At 43.4% G+C, this 21354-nt stretch overlaps 2 protein-coding genes across 2 annotated transcripts; both read right to left on the bottom strand.

Moving 5' to 3' along the window:
• Positions 1-935: 935 nt before the first annotated feature.
• Positions 936-10079, bottom strand: ntd5 (ntl-dependent gene 5). Its single transcript, XM_083989550.1, has 8 exons — positions 9993-10079; positions 8632-8766; positions 8029-8220; positions 3893-4016; positions 3287-3363; positions 2411-2593; positions 1741-1938; positions 936-1547 (listed from the first exon to the last, which is right to left on the bottom strand). The coding sequence occupies exons 1-8, from the start codon at positions 10057-10059 to the stop codon at positions 1459-1461; spliced, it is 1065 nt and encodes a 354-aa protein (XP_083845676.1). The 5' UTR covers positions 10060-10079; the 3' UTR covers positions 936-1458.
• An 892-nt stretch (positions 10080-10971) lies between these two features.
• On the bottom strand, positions 10972-21133 carry dbpb (D site albumin promoter binding protein b). The gene is made up of 5 exons (XM_083988900.1): positions 19976-21133; positions 19498-19799; positions 18212-18697; positions 14705-14949; positions 10972-13430 (listed from the first exon to the last, which is right to left on the bottom strand). The coding sequence occupies exons 2-5, from the start codon at positions 19685-19687 to the stop codon at positions 13215-13217; spliced, it is 1137 nt and encodes a 378-aa protein (XP_083845026.1). The 5' UTR covers positions 19688-19799; positions 19976-21133; the 3' UTR covers positions 10972-13214.
• Between the last annotated feature and the right edge of the window lie 221 nt (positions 21134-21354).

The raw sequence follows: 21354 nt of genomic DNA, 5'->3' as shown, positions 1-21354 counted from the left end.
ACACAACTACCGTCCACATGCACTAATACTAATAATAACACGCTTCATTTAAAAGAAAAAAAATCGTCTCTGAACATCATCATCCCATATGCCGGCTGGTTTGCATCAGCAGCACTGCTCTAAAATGTGTCTGGGGATGAACCGAGGAGCACCGTGTGTCCGTGGAGGACGCCATTACGCACAGTCCTAGGTCCGAGATGCCAGTTATTATGATGGTGCGTTTGCGCCTTGACAGCTCTCGGACCTGGGACAACGCCATCACTAAAACGCGACCGCTCGGAGCAGACGAACGTGGATATTTTACGGTGCGATCGCGGTGTGGAGCGGATCCTTCACCTCCGCACCGGAGCTTCCTCGGACCTACAGCCAGCCATTTTAGAGCCGGAGGTCCGAGACACCGAGAGCGTAACCCGCCGGCTTTAGGACAAACTTTCCCCCCGCGCGCTGTCATATCCCCAGCCCCGCTGTCAGAGCCGGCGGAGGACGCGCCGGACACGCTTTCGATACATTTAAAACTGTATTTTAAACTATACTCCACCCATACACTCGCTGCATAGGGACTGGCTTACCCGAGCTGTGGATATTTCCGGAGGACCAAATATGACTGTGCAGTGTAAAGGGTGATGCTGCGAATGCTGAGGGAGGGAGGGGTCAAGGGGAGTTGCTATGGTGTCGCAGCCTACCGGGTCCGACCAGTAGCCATGTTCAGCCTATGAGTACGGTTGAACCTGCAGCCTGCACAGAAAGGCTCTGTGTGCTGCCTGAGAGTCACAGAGAGGGGGTGCAAAGCAAAGAGAGGATGGAGAGAGGTGGACCTGGACTCACACAGTGGGATTCATGTGCAGTAATTAACAAAATAAGAAATAAAAGGAGACAGTGAACAAAGCATTTGACATTATTTTTTTTATTTCAAACCACTCACATCATTAAAACTTACAAGCCTCAAGACTTGATGCGTCAGGCTCAACAGAGGAAAGAGAGATCACACAGTGAGATATCACAGAGTCCAGTCATTATGTGTTAGGCTACATGAAAGTATCATATGGCATGAATTAATACATTGTACATACTGTATATATATACATCATCATCATCATCATGGAGGCCTATGAAATGCATCTACAGTCGGCACTGGCTCACGCTGAAGGAAGATCAAAGTAATACTTGAGGTTATAATTATGTCTGCAGTTTGATAGTGTGCAATAGAGAGAGAGAGAGAGAGAGAGAGAGAGAGAGAGAGAGAGAGAGACAAAGGCCATGATGCCACAAGCACAGACAGCTTAGCCTGCTGATCCACATGAGCTGTGAAATACAACATGTCAGTGTCTAACGGACCATAATGGTTGAAGTTAAAGCAAAGCTGCAGAGGTGAAGGAGGACAGGCCCCAGGTGACGGGGGCGTGTGTTGGGACGTTTTCATATCGTGACACGGCGTCATGAGTGTCGGGTGGGTCGAGATCAGATGTGCAGGTCATCGCTGAGGTCACACGCTTCAATCTCTGAGACCAGCCGATGAGGGAAGAGTTTATACTGCAGCCATGTTGGCTCTGAAAAACAGACAAGGTGCAAGGATATTGCAAAAAGCTCCAACTTTGTACAATAACAATAACTTCTTCTGGCACACTGAAATTGCATGTGTGTGTGTGTGTGTGTGTGTGTGTGTGTGTGTGTGTGTGTGTGTGTGTGTGTGTGTGTGTGTGTGTGTGTGTGTGTGTGTGTGTGTGTGTGGCCCAAGAATACCAAGGTAGCAGGCTGGTGGCTGCAGCTTTCCATCAAAACAGGCCTGGTTTGCAGTGAAGCTGCAGTGCTTGTGAGGATGTTTGCAGTAAAACACCACATTTTCTCCATGAGGAACCATAGCATCTGTGACATCAAACGGCCAGCGCTTCACTCCACCAATCACCACTCGGCTTCTTTCAGCAGGGATCAGACAGCGAGCTGAGAACAAAGTATCAACGTATTAGTATACACATAAAATGTTGTGCTGATCCTCATGAAACTAAATTCACCGATACATATGTTTGCATGTTTCAAGGCCAGTGCATATGTGTGTGTTTATCTAATTTGCACCCATACACACAATCACACCCAGTCTGTTGCTAGTTTCAAGGGTCAATTAAAAACACACCTATACAGACAAACCTTTAATTGTTGAGCCACTGCAGATTTACCACTGTACATTGTACATAATTATCTATAATGTTTAAGTCCCAATTGTGTTCTATACTGTTTGTGTGATTGAATGTCTTTTTTTACATAATGTGAAGCACTCTGTGTACACGTACTATGATGGGTGCTATATAAATAAAGTTTTACTTACTTACTTACTTACAATGGATGGAATGGTGAGTTTTTATGCAGCCATCTTTAAATGCATTTAGATATATACATTTTGTCGTTAGTGTGTCACCTCTGCAGTGTGGGGGTGATGCGCTCCAGCTGCCGTTCGGCTGGCAGGTGATCTTCTGGGGTCCATCCAGGAGGAAGTTTTTTTTGCAGAGGTAGTGGATGTCGAAGCCCACCTCGTACTCAGTCTTCTGGACAGCCACCACATAGCCCTTCTCCACCTCTGGAGGAGGCTGGCAGTACACCTCTAACAGAGTGGGGGGAAAAACAGATTTCACTTTGAGTGTCACAAATTAATTAGAAAATATAAAACCAGATTTACTCCAAAGAAGGACAGAGGCGTCGTTGCTTAGTGACTGTGAAGCTGTTGTTTCCTTAGAGACTTGGAAACCATCTGTACTTCTTTGCCTCCTTTTGATTTTAACCCACTGTTAGTTTTATTCCTCTTACTGTAGTATGACTCAAGAAGCATCCCGCAAGTATTACCCATTTCCAACTGAACAGGAGGCCATGCAGTTCAGAGTTTAGCCAGGAGATGGCAGTAAGACACCGTGAAACAGAGCGGTGCTCAAAGCTGTGTTTTTTGTTTGCCTCCTTTGATTCACTCTTTCTTACATATCACACACACACACACACACACACACACACACACACACACACACACACACACACACACACACACACACACACACACACACACACACACACACATGAACGAATACACACAACAAATGATGGAGAAAAAAAAACATTTCCATTCGAAGAAGCTCCACACATTTGCAGTCTCTCACTTCAATGACTCACACATCATTTTCTGCTAACCTTCAAAGATGCATGAAGTCATACTGAGTGTAAGGAGGATATAGCACACACACATACACGCGCTGTGCTTGCACATTATGGTCACAGTAACAACAACAGAATACTACAACACACTTACTTTTACAGATAGGGTGAGGATACTGCCAGGTCTGATTATCCTGGCAGAAATTTTCACTGCTCCCCACTATATCTGCTCTGCAGGAGGGAAGAGAGACAGTGATAGAGACAGATGGCAGTGTGACATTTACAGTATTGACAGCTAAGGAGCTTCATCTAAATGAAAAAGTGATGAAAAAAGGTGTAAATGAATCCATTTTCCACTCTCAGTCAGAGTGTCTGAATGTTGTGTGCACAGTTCAGGCTGACATGTTCACTGAGGCTCATTTTATCCCGTGTGATGAGTCAGTGTGTAAAGGGGAGTCAATACAAGATTAGACTGTAATGACCTAGTTAGCTCAATGGAGAGATCGTCAGCAGGGAGATCAAAATGAATTCCCTGCCATTCATCCCACATCACCCGCCATTCCCCGACACCTCTCCTGTATTCAAGCCTTCACTCCGCTCTCTGTTTCTTCTCCTTCTCCTTCACACTCCATTCCTGTCCTCTCACTTCCTCCATTTCTGCCTTCTCCTCCATCCTGCCATTTCAGGTTTCCAAAGCCGTTGCCCACGCACTCACAACATAACATAACATCAGCCCATCAGCCCCCCCTCACTCTCTCACCCAGACAGGCAGCTGTAGCGAATGGAGGTTCCTACAGTAGCATCACCCTGGACGCTGAAGATGTTGACGACCTCCTCAGGCAGAGGGCAGGTCTGGGCAGCAGTAGGTTCAGGTGTCTCCATCTCTGAGGGTCAGAGGGGAAAAGGAGGTTAAAGACTGGTCAAGACAAGACACGCAGCATTAGAAGTATTCAGATTCTTTATTTAAGTAAGAGTAGCAACACACACACATCAGAGAGTGCTTTTAAGTGCTGTGCTGTTATATAATATGATAAATGCTGATGCAGTGATGTGTAAGCAGCAGTTTGACTGGGCAGTTGGTCAAACAATAGCTGAGTTTCTATTTACTCTTTGATTTATTATCATTTTGGTAGTTGAGCATCTAAATTAAGTAGTTAAGGTGTCTCACACAGACATGTGTGATATTTATTTCTGTATTTATTCTCTCCGTGATTATTTTTCTATTTCTATATTGCTCATAATCAGTTACCTTTTTGTCCTTTTAGCTCTGGCATTCATGCATACTTATGTTGGTACCTAAAGGATGAGGAAATGTAGCATCTCCTTATACCACAGGTGCAATGTAACTTCGTAAAGAACATTTATTCAATCACTGCACTAGAAATTAGAGTACTTGTTTTCATTTAATTTCACTTCTCCAAGCAAACTATTGCTGGGAGTTACTAAACAAATGAAGAATTGAGCCAATAATATTTGGCTACTGTGTAACTGTATGGTAGGCTACTTATAAGCAATTTAATGATACATTCACTGATATTCTTTTACTTGCATAATATTTTTGATGCAGACCCTTGTTCTTATAATGGTGTGTTTTATATAAAAATGATTGATGTTGCTACTTTTACTCTGAAAACCTCCACTGCTGCACTGTCGCACTGTTTGGTCTACTTCATCGGTTAGTTTGCAGATTAGGTTTGCACAAAACTTATGAAACATCACACATTGATGAAACAACCCAAAAGTGTATCCAAAAGTTACCAGCCACTGCACTGCTTGCATATTGTGCACTGTGGTGATTACCATAATAATGAAACATGCAATAATGTAACTTTCAAATGCTAATGTCCTGCATTTTGTACTACTACCTTTGAAACCATTATGCATGATACTCAAATACTAAATATTAATACAGCCTGTTCAGAGTGTATCTAATGTGCATTGTGATTCAGTAACTCAGTACCACACTATACCAACAGTACAATGACACATGATCAGCAAATACTATAACTGATGGATGTGATTGACAAGCAAGAAGCAGGGAGAGAGGATGGGGTGATGGAGTGAGAAACGTCCATCCTTCTACCTCATTTGACTTGTATTGGCTTCTATTTATTTGTGACCTGCAGAGGCGTTTCACCTAATGTCTCGTTCTATTTAAGTTGAAATAACCCTTCTTAGATAATAAATCAAAGTTCGATGAGCCGGTGAAACACCTCCCTGTGCTCACAGCTATATCTGTGATTGTATAACACCTGGCACTGTTCATTTCTGGATGTTTGAGTACCTCACGCTGGTGGAAATATATATATCAAGAGTGGTGCTTGGAGAGAGGCTGGAGCGACCTGCGCTCCATCAAGCGGGGGGTTTTGAGCTGAACGCGGCTTTGAAAGGCAGAGACAGCTCTTGCCTGAGGGCTGTCTTAGGCATCTGAAGCAGAGAAACATTAATATGAGAATGTAAAGGGACCTATGGGAGAGGGAGAGTTATGAGTCTGTTTGGCTGCCGATGAGAGCCCGAAGCCGAGTTCTGTTTTCACATACCGCCCTTCTCCTGCCCCGCACTGCTGCCACCCACACAAGCTGGAGCACCAAACTGCTACGACGCAGGTATATGAAATTCATCTTTTAAAACATGTTTTAAAAAAAAGTGATTTTGAATGAACCGCAGCGTTAAATACACAGGTTTCTGATTGCGACCAAAGATGTAAAGGTCCAAGGAGGCGCCACATGAGTCCTTCTGTGTGTGTTTTCACACACAGAAACACACACCGAGACATCCACACACCACAAACTAAACAGCCTAAAGCTGCATGCTTGTCCTTGGCTCTCATTGTAGAGAGAGAGACCTTATCAGAGGCCTCAGATGGAAGAGGATGAGAGGAGAAAGAGATGAGAGGAAAAGAGGATGAGAGAAGAGAGCAGAGGAGAGGAGAACAGGGAACAGAAAGGCCTGGAGCAGCAAGAGAGCTCTCTGACTCTCCTGACTGTGATCTGTCGCCCACACACACACGCACGCACACACACACACACACACACACACACACACACACACACACACACACACACACACACACACACACACACACACACACACATAGAAACTCTGTGACACATGTGCAATCCAGCCACCCACATATACACATCTAATGTACACAGAAAAAAATCTACCTCTCTACCTCTCTCCACACACTCACACACACACACACACTCACAGTGCACACACTTTCACGCTCACTCACACTCACACAGTGTGCATGCAGCTCCGTGCCACTTTGACAGCGATCTGCCGCCCACTGCCTCTCAACAGGCATGAAGGAGCTCAACTCACACTCTAACACACATGCACAGGACACACAATACAAACGCTCTCATACGTTCAAAACCCACCTACCTTCTGCCTGTCTCTCAGCAGGAGGATACTCTACGCAACGGCTGAGAATCATATCCTTATTTCACATCTTTGAACAGATAAAAAAAAATCTCAAGGGTGATGCAGGACCCATCTGGGTTGCAGATTCTTTAGAAAGCAGGTTTACTGTAGCTCAAGGCGTGTGATTAATGCAGCAGGAGTCGGCCGTTTAAGGCTGAAATTGTATTGTTCTTACCAGATCTGACAGGCCGACACAAGCAATAAGCAGTACATACTTTCAGGTGCTGTATCTTGATGAGATGTGTCTAGATACTAAGAAATATTGATGGCTTCACTTGGTGTACTGCTGCGTAGCCTTATGGCACAGTGGTAGAAGTAATAACACTGCACAGCAGACAGTGTCTCCTGTGAGGCAGGCACTCAATTTTTTTTACCTATTTGTCCTGTATTTAGAGAGACAGAAGATCAAACTCTTTCACCACATGATTATGTCGGGACACAGTGGTCGGTTGAAAACACTGAAGAATAACATGAATCGTGACTAATTCCAGCTGCTGCTGAGTTTGTTTACTTCTCTAGGTTCGTATTCATCAGGTCACAGGTCAGCAGACCACAGACGACCTACAGCACATTAAACATTTAAAATGTAGCTTATAGTTAACTTGTGATGTAGATTTTTGTTGTTGAAATTGCGTTCAGAAGGTTGCAGTTTGTCTTGATTACAGCCTATTGTTTGGACTGTCATTTGGGTTTTGTTAGGATTATGGTTTCTTTAGTCGACCCTGGAATTACAAAACATAAACACCTTGCAGTCTAATTTTGTCTATGAGTAGATTACATAATGCAAGACATTACAACAGCACCACAAACGCTAAACAAAAGATTAACAAATCGTTGTATACGTATGCATACAGGGGCAGAAAGTATGGATTTGTGAGCTGTAGTGCCCATACACACAGGGTGTACACACATGCACATGCATGCATAGATCTGCATACACACACAGTCATGTTCAGCTTTTATCTACCGTTCAAACTTATCAGCAGTTCAAGAGTAAAATCTTCAGACAGCCAATATGAAAAGCTTTGGTTGCCATGGTGATGAGGAGAATAGGTCCCAGTTGTGCAATGTCTCAGTCGACACAGTCACAGAGGGGTTTCATTCCTGAATATCAGTCTTTCTCTCTCTCTCTCTCTCTCTCTCTCTCTCTCACACACACACACACACACACACACACACACACACACACACACACACACACACACACACTATTTTCTCTCTCTCTCTCTCTCTCTGTGTTGTATGAACACAAATACACACAGCTGTGTTTTTTTCTTGACCATCACTGACCTACACATGTAATGTGCACATGCAGTGCACACACCTGCTGCCTGTCACTGAATCTGAGAAACAAACAAACACCGCAGCATCTCCCCAGATGATCATTACCTGCAGTAGAAATCCCTCTGTTATGAAGGGACCTTCATAGTGAGAAAGAAACATTTTTTATGTTCAACTCAAACCCACCTGTGCAGATGGGCTCATCCCCACTCCACTGACGGTCACCTTGACAACGGCGGATGGTGGTATCCAAGCCATTGGGCAGCGTGAATCCAGGCTTGCAGCGCACTTCAAGCAGCGCAGAGAAGGAGTGAGTGGGAGAGAGGAGGCGAGCTACCGAGTTTTCACTGAGGGGTAGAGGCCAAGCACAAGTACGACCTGAGGAGGAAAGAGACGATCCAGAGGGAGGAGAGAGGAGAGCAAGCGAAACATTTCTCAGAATGTGCCAGATTGTTCCTTGTACAAGAGAAATTAAGTGTTAAGCACTAAACCACTTTAAAAGAGCACTAATGAGGTTGTATAACGAGACTGGATCCATGCACAGTGCCCTCTTTTACAGTGCACAAGCATAATAAAAAGCTTGTGTTCAGCACTGGCATAGGGCATATTTTGAGCCCACATTTTGTGCATGACCAAGGCTTTTATTTTATTTTCCAGGAAGGAAACACACACACAGATATATGTTGGCACAGCTGCGTATACACTCACACACACAAACACTTTTAATGACTGAGCCCACAGTGGTGTTCAGAGTGGCGAGCGAGGGCACACATGCATACAAATAGTTACCTGGAGCCACACAGCTGAGACCACACTGGCCGTCACACAGACACTGGCGCTTGCTGCCGCAGTCTTTGTCAACTTTGCAGGGCCGAGGACACGTCCTCTTCCTCTCCTCTCCCAGAAGTCTCTCAGGACACGACTCTGTTGTGATACCACACAGACTGTCACACCGCCATAGTAATTGTTTGTTAGTTCACCTCCACTCCATTTGTGGCCCCTTGTAAAAAGCGCAAACACTAAGGGCCATAATGAGACTTTATTTGCCAGTTCTACTTTGTTGTCTGTTTGAGGGGAAGTAAATGCAGCGTGGGTGGCCGAGTAAACATTTGCCACCCAGCTCGCCAGATTGAGTGTTTAGATGGAAGCCATTCACCTATCAGTCTTGCTTGTTGTCTCAGTCTTGTTGAAGCTTTAACTCTGTGCACAGATTATTGTGCACTTTCCCAGTGGGGAAAATATCTAAAATGAAAATCAGTTCTTACCAACAGCCCCTCCTCACTTCCCCTCTCTTCTCCACCACACATAACAAAACCAAACCTTCCACCTATTTTACATTGCACGCAGATATCGACACACCCTCAGTGCCCAGAACATTTGAGGGGGGAGTGGCGGGGGAGGAAAAGGGGGAGACACACTGGGTTCCCCTTTTTTTTTCTTTTTTTTTTGCATTTCAGAGAATGAAAACATGTGTGCTACTGTATCCTCTCTCCTCAGTGCACGTGTGATCACAAACACACATGTGCTGGACTCATGCATACATTAACAGCTCTGAGACACAGAGTACAGTACATAAGGTACGCACATACAGTTCCTATGATATTGGGGTTGTAACTAGTGCTGTGGAAGGTCTAGAGTCACCTGTGGCGGTGTGACAAAAGGTCAGTGATGATCCAGCAGAGATAATACATTCACCAAAATATAAACTTTTCATCATTGCTTTATGTAACGAACATTCAACTGGTGTGTCAGGATTAAGAAATATACTGTGCAATCAAAGTAAAAGAACGAATGAATAATGTGATTTGATGTGACTGTCATTCCTGATAAGTGATTTAATTTAACTGAACATCACTGATTCAACCATGTGCTTTTCAATCACGAACAAAAGCACTCACACTACATTGCACATCAGTCTCATCCTATTTAGTGCTAATGATTAAACGCAGATTTGATTAATTAAACAGCCTTGAGTTGGCTAAATCATCATCTTTGTGTTAAAATACAATCTAAACTGTGACAGAACATGAGGTGGAGTCCAGCTGACCAATAGGACACTCAATTCATAAACGGTCACGTTCCCTGTGTGTCCAGTATTTGTGCCTGCAGGGATCTCTGCGAGGGTGAGTGATGGGAGTGAAGTGTCTTACCTGAAGCCTGCGGAGACACTGTTCCCATCAGAGCCCACAGGGACAGGAGCAGCAGTGCACAGTCCATCCTTCAAGCCAGGCCTTAGACGATATGAGCGAGAGAACGAGCAGACACAGCATTTTTAAGGAAGGGGGGAACAAAGGGTGGGAGAGAGGTTGGGGGGGGGGGGGGAGTCAGGGAGGGAGGGAGGAAGGGAAGGAGGGAAGGAGAGGGTACAGCCCTGGAGCACACATCTGGTTCGCGTTGAAGAGGGAAGTAGTGAGGAAAATTCCAGTCTGAAGGACCTTTCACCCATTTCTGTTAAGACAGCAGATAAAGAGGATGACACATTGGCACTGTTGTCTACTCACAACAAACAAATAAGAGTAAACAAACAGTAAACTCTATCAGTGGAGAACAATGATTGATTCTTACCTAAGTGCAACATTTTCTCCCCCATACATCCAAGCTTACATATGTCTTTAATTCTGTAATTGATGTTTAAAAAAAAAAACCTGTGCATGGATTTCTATTGTGTAATCATACTATTATTCACAATTATAATGTGGTGGGGTCTGTTATACCCCACCACAACTGCATTGAAGGATAAAACCAGTTTCTGTCCACTTTATCCCTATAAACGCAGCACTTTTAATTAAAAAAAAAAGGTATAAAACACTCAATAAATATCCAAGGGAAGTAGTTTTCCTTTTGTTGGGCAAGAGAGTGCGTTATTTGGACCAGATTGCCAATTATAGGAATGTACACAATGTGAACAAACAGGGAGGATATCAAAACAAGTAGTCTCCAGACATTTCACCACATATTACAGTCTGGTTATCAGACTTAGTAAAGTAATATTCCTCCAGTAATTTCACCTCTGTTGCCCATTTTAGCGAAGAATACCGGGCTTCAATTCAAGACTCAAGCACACAGAGAACTCAACAAACATTATACTTGTGATGAAACACATGAGAAAAGCAGAGCAGTGAATGAGAACAATCTTTTATTGTTGTTTTTGGGAAATCTCAACTACATCCAAACAACCAGCACTGAGTGGGCTGGGCACCATGGACACCACTGATGCAGCAGGGCAGTTGCAAGTTCAATTAAGAGTCACTATAAGATTGATCAACCACATCTGTGCGGATATTAGAGACTAAATCCTGTTGGGAGAGCAAACAATCACTGATTGAGGTGATAAAGGCTGAAATAAACCAACAAGGAGAATATCAACAGTGTGCATAATCCATACACCTGCTGGGGAACGGAGGAGGTCATCGTGAGAGACAAAAGTAAGTCTGCATGAGCATCATGTTCAAGTTACTGAGCCACGTTTGTGAGATCCATGGTCAAAGAAACCAAAAGTGGCATTAGTGTCCGTAGCAGAAGCGAGTGATGTCGAATGTCTGGAGGTCTGAGACAGGATGCGAATAGCAGAGTGAGGGTGTTTTGTTTGTTTTCTTCCATTTGAATAGTCTTTCTGAGGAACAATGAAGATCGAAGATGTTTCAAGGTGCAACAGATCATGTTCATCCAAAGAAAGAAAATCATTCAGTAATATAGAACAGCGACAATAAGAGGGATAATCATCATAATCATAACAATAATAATAGCAGTAATGGTAACTATTCATCATGGTCATTCAGGGGATTAAAATCACACTCTATTACTAGTCACCCCTTCCCCCCAGGAACATAACATAGTGTACCATGCCCCTGTGTAGGTGACGTGAGTACACAGAGAAGTTTATAGATACAGTAAAAAGTAAGGAGTAATAACAGGAGTAAACAGTAAAGAAGGAGCAGTACTGAAAAAAAGCACTAAATAGCAACAAGCTTTGTGGATCAACATAGGAAATTTTGGCTTTTATTTCTCCCAGAAATCTGAGAAATTAACACCATCCCACTCAATGGGGGTACTCGACCCATCTCCTGGAATACATCAAATACACAAAATAGTATATAGGCCTATCCAATATACACAACATCTCTCCCCACCCCTGTAATAATGCTAATTAAAGTGTGTTCAATAAAGTACAGTAAAGTAACGATGTGCGTTTTACTGGGAAGGTTGATTACTATTTCAGGATACATTACAACACTGAGATTTGACTATCTCTATGTACTGTGGAGGTACAAGAGAGACGCAGGGACAAAATGTTATGGGAAGAGTTTGCACATAACTGAGAGGGGATTGAAGACAGAAATAGAGCAGCTGGATATAGAAACAGAGGACGAGAAATGTCCCAACAATTCAAATAGAGGATCAAGAGGGGCAGAGTTACCCGGGGCATCACAACAGGCTCTCACCAGCTTAGGTGAGATATGAAAAAACACCAGAGTAGATTAAAAGCGATCCACTGGGACAGAGGGGGGGAAAAAAGATAGAGTCAAAGACACAAGTGTGGACTCAGTAGAGAAAGGTGTACCAATCTCATATGTAACCTCAAGGTGCAGGTGTTGTTGGGGAACTGAACTGAAAAAAAGGGTGAAATAGTAAAGAAGAACGCACGAGACTGAACGACAGGTGTTAAGGAAATTGTGGGACTGTTTACATAGTGTCTCCTCATGTCTCTCATTCGGCCTCTCTCGAGCATGCCCATTCCCAGTGACAGAAACATAACAGGAAAAAAAAATTAAGTGCTTGAGTAAAATCCACAAAAATGCTGAACTATACGATTTTAAGATAATTTTGCTCTCTATATTACAATTGTTACATGCGTCCTCGCCCCTGCTGCTGCATCCTGACTATGATAATCAAGTTGAAAAATACCCATCAATGGCTGACCACCTGTCAAACATCTCCTGACATGTCTAGAATAAAAAGGTATTTACCATAGCTTTCCCCCATCTCTATGTCCCAGTCATGTAGAAAATATACAAAATTATTCTCCAAATTTGCTCTCCCTCTAATTTTTCAGAAGTATTATAAAAATATACAATTCTCCAATAACAAAACTCTTAAAAGTCACATCTTTCATCTGTTAAATTATTCTCTCCATCCATCGCTTTTAAGAGTTGACACCTTGACAAAACAAGACACCTGAGCTTCAATACACAAACCTTCTCCTTGTCTTATACATTCATCATCATAATCATCATCTTCTTCCTCATCATCATCACCATCATCATCATTATCCTGACCCCATTCTGTCCATCACGCCACCCCGAAAATTCTGAAGTCTTAAATTTTAATCCAGCTTATATTCCTCCTCTTCCTGATTTCGCGCCGCTCCTTCATCACTGGTCAGCGAGACGGTTCTCGTATTTACTAAGGATGTTGCGACAGCGGCCAAGTTCCTTTCGCATCTCAGCCACTTCCTGTCGGAGCTGGGCGTTCTCCCTCTCCAGGTAGGCAGCACGCACGGAAATCTGGTTCTCCTTTAGACGGCGGGCATCTCGGGAACGTTTTGCTGCTTCGTTGTTCTTATACCTCCTGGTCCAGTACTTCTCGTCCTGAAAGAGCACAAACAAAAATAGCACGTATTGATTATTTCAGTGTCTACAACCTTCATCTGATTACCACAGTTGATTAGGGAATTATTAGGTAGAGGTAATTCAATAAAATGTTTAATGAACAGTCCGGCAGGTTTCTTAAGGGGAGTGTGTGGTGCTCTTGTACAGCTGAACTCCTCTTACTGGTGATGTGGGTGTTTGGCCATGAATGAACCATGTTCCTTTCACATATCTCATCCTCAGCACCAAGTTAATGTCTGAGAGTAAAAAAAATATACAAAGATCCTACCTGTCCACATCCCTTCAACACACTGACAAAGATTTTATGCTTTTCCATAAACCCTCTTGTTATCATCCTGGATGTAAATCATCCTTTAAAAACCTCTTAATACCAAGGTAATATGGACTATGCAAAAACATTAGCAATCACGGTTCACCTTCTTCTCTGAAGTTCTGTGGGATTGAAAAAGTCACAATGCCCACTAGAGGAGGTTGTATCTTAAAGAGACTGGTTCAGAGAGAAATGTTCTGGATATACACACTCAATACTATGATATCAAATGGACTTAATGGGTTAAGTTTGTCTCTTCTTTCCAAAAATGTAAAATGTTTGTTATTATCTCATTTATGTAATATTATTCGGTCAGATTTGGTGTACTGTGTGATTGGTCCTTGTTTGGAACCATGGGAAGGAAGTTGATTGGTTTGCAAGTAATTAAAGTCAACCTTCAGCTGTGCAGCAACACCTGTCCTGCATATAAATGACTGAACTGATGTGAGCCATTAAAAGAAGTCAAATGTGAGTACTTTGTCCTCCTCCTTAACTTGGCAATTTGAGATGTGTTACCATTTTTACATTTTTCACCAACTTAAATATATTGTATACTATATTTATACTTATAGACCTTTTCCCTTTAAATTCTACAGATTAACTCTTATGTGTTGCTCTAGTGTTTATTATTTTGCTTCTTTGTTAGATCGTGTTCAGTGATTTCAGTGTGAAGAACATCCTGCAGCTGCAACTGTGCTGCTTTTCTCTTAGTTAGGTCAATTAAATGTGTTTGGAATCTGGACTGTTGGTTGAAAACATTGTTGATTAAATAATTAATCAAATATTTGAAAGTAAAAATAAGACCTAGAATGGATAACATTTTCCCTTTAAATGCATGGTATGTCTTATCATAGCCTACGATGACTTCTCTGCTAAGGTTCAAAATGGACCAGGGCTGCCTGGGATCTTTCTGCTGCTGCAGTGAGCGTCTGAGTTCACTCACCTTCATATTATCTGGCACCAGGATCTTGCGGGCCTTCTTGATCATTGGCTGGGGCTTGAGCTCTTCTTCACTGAAGGAGTGTCTCCTGGGGTCGAAATTCGGCTCCCTGGTGGACATGTCCGAATCCATGTCAAACATTCCACCCCCATCTGGTCCGCTGCCGTCGGGCGTCATTAGAGCCGGACAGGAGGACGAGGAGGAGGACGAGGGCGACTCACAGGACTCATTCATACTCGATTGACTCCCTGGAATCACAAGGAAGAGGTATTTGTTAGTTGTTTCTCAACGTCCCGTTTTTAAACTGACACTGATTTCACCGTCTAATACATAGAGGAGCTGATGGCAGCAGGCCACTGTGATAATAATAGAAACACATTCAGCATTTCCTCCCGATGACCACCAGGTGGAAGCAGAGAGCCACATTCTTGCTCTTATAAACAACAAACAACATTCCTTTGCCCTTAACTGATCCCAAAGAACTGAGGAGGGTTTTCAATCAGCTTTCATGGACATCAAGGACATCAAGCAACAAGTGACGGCTAATGTTGAATATGCCCTGTAATGCCTATGATACAATAATATTATAGAGTGTATGATTATGTTTTTAGCATACAGATAAACAGAGTTACAGGTTCCTATAATACAAAACACTCTAAAAATCTACTTCTGTAACAAAGATCACATAATGTCAAATACTTCTGATGTATCAGCACAAATAATTATTGATATTTATGATTCATTTATGATTCACTAGGCCAAAATACTGTTAATAATAATTAAGAAAAACTATTCTGGATAGTTCCAATGTTTTTTCTAATTTCATATACCACTGGTTTAAAGCATATAAGACTTGGAATTCACTCGACTCTTCTTCAGCAGCCGAAAACACAGCTACAGCTGCATGAAATCTATTGGTTCAATCAGTGCATGGTATTGTGCTATTGGCTTTTTTTGTCAATCAAATCATTCAGAAATTCTAACAGACCAGATACAGAAATCTAAAAGTGGAAGTGTTATGTAAGTTTCAAGCCCTCCCCTTGAAACCAGTTTCTTTACATGGGGCCACTATAGGGCTATACCTCACCCCACCCCCTTTAAGCCCATATAACTCCATATACAAACATCAGTCAACATCCTTGTGAAAAAAAATATAGTGGTCAAGTTGAATAAAATAAAAAAATATATACAATAATTATTACTAATTACTAATAATTATTATTATTAAAATAATGACTAATTTGACAAAGGGGTCCACTGTCATAAAGTATCAGGACCTCAGGGTTAGAGAGAGACACAACAGGACAGCTACTCAACACCACAACATAACAGACTTTGCATAGAATTTCATTAGTCTAAAAAACTCTGTAAACCATAAATTCCACAAAGCTGATCATCACTGGAGATATGCAACGTGGAGACACTTTCCAAAAACAATATGAAAAGTACATATAATGTGGTGTAGTAACTCTTGTTGGTAGGGGGAGACAGGTTGTTGGCTGGAGAGAAACAAACCCTTCCCCTCTATCTATGATGCATTGTTATGTTATCTGTAGGTTTGTAATATAGGGCCAATGATAACATAAGTAATGACTATGTAATGTGAGGGCTTACTCTCAGGTGTGACCTGTCCCTGAATGATCTCCCCATGTTCCACAGTGTCACCATAACACTGATAAATTAAAGTGTTTTCAATAACACAAAGATGAAATCATGCCTATAGTACATAATCAGCAGGTCTAAATGTCGCTGAATCTTGATTTAAATTACAACCAATTGCTACTGGGGGCACATAATAGGCACTTTTTCCTCCACTTGCGATTTAACCAGCAGGTTTCAATGGTCTCTGCTGCCTAAACCTGACAGCAGGAACTAGCAAGCACAACCACCTGGTGTAGTGTGTTTTGTTGGAACGAAAACGTGCCAGCCCTCACTATTCCTGTGGTACATGGTTGCCTCTCTCTGTTTTTTTGGGAAGCTCTGAAACGCAGACCTGCAAAGTAGATTTGGTGCATTTTCATCCACGTGTCTCAGCCCTGAGTGAACAGGAGGCTTTTTTGCCTTTGGAAAAAAAAAAGGTCAACTATGTGACTAAATACGTATCAGCACTCATACAACAGCATTCCACAAAGGACTGAAAGCGCTGTGAAGGCGAGCATGAGCCCTACTCCTTCATAGGTAATTAATATGATCATATATTCCATCGATGTTGCTGCATTTAACATTCATGAATTAACTGTTGGTTGGGTACCTTTATGGTTATTCATAATTCAACAGATTGCTTGTGTCCAGCTGGGTGAAATGATGACAACTTTAGCAAAGTCAAAATAACTAACCTTTAGATTTTACAGTATAAGACTTGTACATAAACATATAAAGTGGCTGCAATCAATCATCAATACATGGCCATTTGCCATGCAGTATTAATGCATTATCAGTTTATGAACATGCCCTTTGTCACTGATTTGGGTGGACTGGATTAAAGGTTTCCGCTTCAGCGTCCTATGAAATATAAAATTTTCGATATCAGTGTTTTTAATATCATTCACTGGTCATCAAATGTGCAGTTTGAAGTCCAGCAGCTCAGGGAAAGTCTTCCTGTTGCTCAGCGTGTCCCTCCCCCTGTGGACTCCTCCCACATGTCCACTGGCCCTGCCTCTAGTTCTCTCACTCCAGTGCTCTCAGCCTCTGCACGTGTAGCGACGCGTGCACATGGCTGTGGCGTGTGAAGTGGGGAGAGATTTAAAGACACGCAACCGCAAACACTCCACACACTTCTCTCTCTCCCTCCCTCTCCCTCTCTCTGTTGTGACCCTGCTGCACATTAATAATTAGCTGGGAGTGAATGCTGATTGTGTTGTACACTGCAGTACACAGATCACATGCCAAACTAAACCAAGCCTCCTGGTCACTGCTGTGAGACTGACTCATCAAATAGCTGAAGACATCTATCTTTACTGAACCTTTTTTTTTAAAAACAAATCTCTATTTCTCCCTGATGTACTGTATCATCCAGTTACTAATCCAGCACTATTGCGAAAATATGAAAAGCAAATTTAGCAGCCATTTCTAGACTCTGTGTTTTCTCTGTCAAGTTGACTTTGCATTTGAAGCCATGTGACCACTGTACCTCCTGTCTTCAGTTTGACCCCACAGGACAGAAAAATGCTTTGTCACCACAGCATATATTATATACTGAAAGAAGAGTTAAAGTGCTGAATCACCCGCCCGTGGGAATGTTTTTAACACACCAAATAACCTTGATTGCATCTCAACCATTACTGAATTGTAGGTTCTACTACTTTCATATCAGTGAAAAGGGACTATTTGTTTCTTTCAGCTTGCAAACTCCACAAAGTTTCTAAACCCACTGCCATGGTATTGCTGTTGTGAGCTGATATGGACAAACCTTGAAGACTGAACTGTCCTTGTTCGTGTTTTTCTAACTCTGGGGTTCAACTGTGTGTCTTATTCCCTCAAGAACAAAATGCTCCATGTCATTAAACTCACCATGCAGACAGTCAGTTCCTCCTCCAAGGCTCTGAGGCTGAGCCACTTCCAAACCAATGAGCGATGGGGAAGATGAGGAAGAGGGCGAAGATGACGAAGAGCCAGGTGGGGATGATGGCGGTAGGCACTGGGAGCTCTGGCTGGGCACGGCCGATGGGGAGCTCTGCGAGGGGATCTGGGCCGAACTGGAACTGTTGTTGTTATGCATGCTGCCCATTCCGTTTTCGGTCAGAAACTCCTCCAAGTCCATGTACTGAAGCTGGAAGAGGCCCCCGTCTGCAGGCAGGGTGCGATCCCACAAAAGGGGCCCCAAAAACTGGTTGAAGTTTCCTCCTCCATTTCCATTTCCACTGCCACCACTACCACCACCACCACTACCACCACCTGATCCGCAGCCATTACTGTTATTACTGCTGCCTATTCCACTGCCATTCCTCATGGGGCACACTCCCAATGAGTCCTCATCAAGGTCCAGTCTGTCTTTGTCTGGTAGAGAGTGGAGAGTTGAGTCATTATTGGTTCAGGATGAAGATGATGAAAAATAACTTTTGGAACAACTTCAGCATCTTTCAATTATAAACATTTAAGTTCTACAACCTCATGTATTTGTTTAGATTCTTTATTATGGCCTATAACAAATGTATGCTAATGTCCTTGTTTGTGCAGACCCAATGGGGATGGCAGGTAAATCAATAGGATACACCTAAGCAATGCCTCACACTGTTTCCATGCCACACACATAGAAATACACAATCACAGATGGACCAGATGGTAGCTGAATTGCAGCATTAGGCCGGAGCTGAAACCAATTTGTTGTCATAACATATACATAAGCTCCTCACCAAATCCCACAATGGCTGAAGATACGTTTTTATCACAACAAGCCACTGAAATGTATGCCTGCACAGCACTACAGCTAAACCTGAAGATTGTTATCACTCATTGTAATCTGGATCTTAATTTGAAGTCACAGCAGGGATTATAATCCAGGTGAATACGCAGAAGGATCAGAGAAGAGTCATCCTGGACATGTGTGTTGGTGAATCAGACTTTTTGTGTGGAGACAGGTGCCATTAGCTATGACAAATATACTTTGTTACATAAAATGCTACATATTTGTAACACAACAACAGTAGCAGTGGGTGGAACAGAGGGGTATGATTTATTCATGCTCTGTCACTGCATATATTGGAGAGACTGTGTCAGGTGCTAGAGCTGCACATTCAACATTATAAACAACAAACTAAGATAAGTGGTGGTTCACCAAATTAGGAGACTTTTTTCACCTTTCACATCACAGGGGGGTTTTAAACGCTGGTCTCCCTTCATGGGGTGCTGCAGGAGGGATTTCAGACCTGCCATGGAGTTGAGATGCCCCCCTGTGAGAGAGCCTGCGGGCTGAGTACAACTTCCAAACTGTGGGCTCGCGCCTGCTGGTAGGTCGGGGGTCGGAAGCTGGGAGAGCTGCCTGGACATCCTGGACCAGACGGGGTTGCAGAGAGAGGCAGAGAGAGACACCTGGGGCACTTGAAGGGGCGAGGCTATCTGACTGGAGTATCTTCCAATAGGACAAGTGTGCTGGATGACTCTGCATGTGTGTGCAGGAGGGGTGGGGGTGGAGGGGAGAGGGAGGGAGAGAGAGAGTTTTCAGAAGTGTCCATGCAGAATAGAGCAACCATTGTATTGAAATTACAAGTATGACAGTTTTATTACACTTTGAAACTCACATTAAACAGCACATGCAACTTTTTTTTTTCTTTTTACCTTTCTCTTGTGGGCTTCCTTATTTCCTCTCAATGATATTTTCATCGAAGTACTCCATTGTAGCAAAAACTGTGCAGTAGATCAAGCTGTTATTCTCAGATGAACAGTGTGGGAGGGACAGTCAGACCATCTGAGTGAGAATAATGTCCAAGATTTTTTTTTTTTAATTGCAAAGGCGTGAATAATGCCTGAGACCCGCAGAACTGCACGGACAGGAAAATGTTGCAATTAAAAAACTTGTAGAATAATCTCCTCGAGTTAATCGTCCGCTATTCAGAAAAAAAACAGAAGACCCCCCTTAAGGTAAAAAACTGTTGCAAGCAGAAACCTCCGTCAAAACAAAACAATCGAAACGACGCGGCGTCCACAGAAAAACACGCACTCACAGCGACGAGAGCAGTGGCTGAGTTGGTCAGATGACAACTTGTATTGGTGTTTCTCTGCTCTGTGCTGTCGCGCTCTGCTGTCCGTCGGGGGGAGGAGGAGCAGGAGCAGGAGGAGGAGGGGTCGTTTCCTCTTTCTCTGTCTGTACTTTTGTGCATCCGGTGGATCCAGTCACGGGCGCACGAGCTCGGGTCTGTGTCTGGGCCGCGCGACGTCCACGTCCGACCGTCCTCTCTCTCTCTCTCTCTCTCTCTCTCTCTCGCTCTCAGCTGGAACGGACACGGGAAGTTCACGTGACGTCACACCTCGCGGAACAAGCGCGCGGGGCGGGGCCGTGTTCAACAGATCTCTCTGTCCTCGCTTATTATTTATGAGACACACCTACCCTCGTGCCACATCTCGAGGAGAGGCGGCTGTTTGTTTTGTCTGACAGGTACAAACATGGTGACTTCTCCCACTCTGTACTCAGCACAGTTCACATAAATATTGGTTTTAGCCTCAGTGGGACGAATGAACCCGCCTTTGCGCCACTGGGCCCTAATTGACCTCACAAACAAGTCATTTAATTAAGCACAGGATTAGTGGCTCAAAACGTTGCCCATCTCTTTTAGAGCGTAGATTTGTCTCTATAATAATCAGTCAGAGCTGCATGGCTTTTCCAGTTTCCTTGTAATCCACTGAAAACGTGAGTGTGCCGTTTTTTCAGGCAGGAGGAACGCTTCAGCACGTTGCCTCCCGGTGTACAATAGCTGCTCCACGTCACGTGTACTGGGCACGCGGAGACCAGGCCTGGTCGCTCGCGGCTCTGGCTCCGATTGGCTGCGGTAATTCGTCGCTCCGCCCACGACACGTTCCTACTGGCCAGAATTAGGTCGAATGTACCCGCCCGTTCGGATTCCCCTCATGCATGCTCCTGCCGCGTGAGACCAGTTGGAAACACAAAAAGCGCGAGGGCTGTCTGGTCTATACTGTACATGCAGAGCACATGCAAAACA

Source organism: Trachurus trachurus (assembly GCF_905171665.1).
Source record: "Trachurus trachurus genome assembly, chromosome: 16".
In the NCBI taxonomy this organism is placed as follows: Eukaryota; Metazoa; Chordata; class Actinopteri; order Carangiformes; family Carangidae; genus Trachurus; species Trachurus trachurus.
This window is presented reverse-complemented; position numbering and strand designations above follow the sequence as displayed.

Bases quoted from the DNA above. Each gene is read 5' to 3' on its own strand.
- ntd5 (XM_083989550.1), bottom strand. From the start codon at position 10,059: ATGGACTGTGCACTGCTGCTCCTGTCCCTGTGGGCTCTGATGGGAACA. The intron at 4,017-8,028 runs GTGGGTTTGAGT...TCTGACCCTCAG, and splicing joins GGATGAGCCCATCTGCACAG to AGATGGAGACACCTGAACCT. The intron at 3,364-3,892 runs GTGAGAGAGTGA...TCCCTCCTGCAG, and splicing joins CGCTACAGCTGCCTGTCTGG to AGCAGATATAGTGGGGAGCA.
- dbpb (XM_083988900.1), bottom strand. From the start codon at position 19,687: ATGTCCAGGCAGCTCTCCCAGCTTCCGACCCCCGACCTACCAGCAGGC. The intron at 18,698-19,497 runs GTGAAAAAAGTC...ACTCTCTACCAG, and splicing joins ACCCCCCTGTGATGTGAAAG to ACAAAGACAGACTGGACCTT. The intron at 13,431-14,704 runs GTGAGTGAACTC...GTGCTCTTTCAG, and splicing joins TGGTGCCAGATAATATGAAG to GACGAGAAGTACTGGACCAG.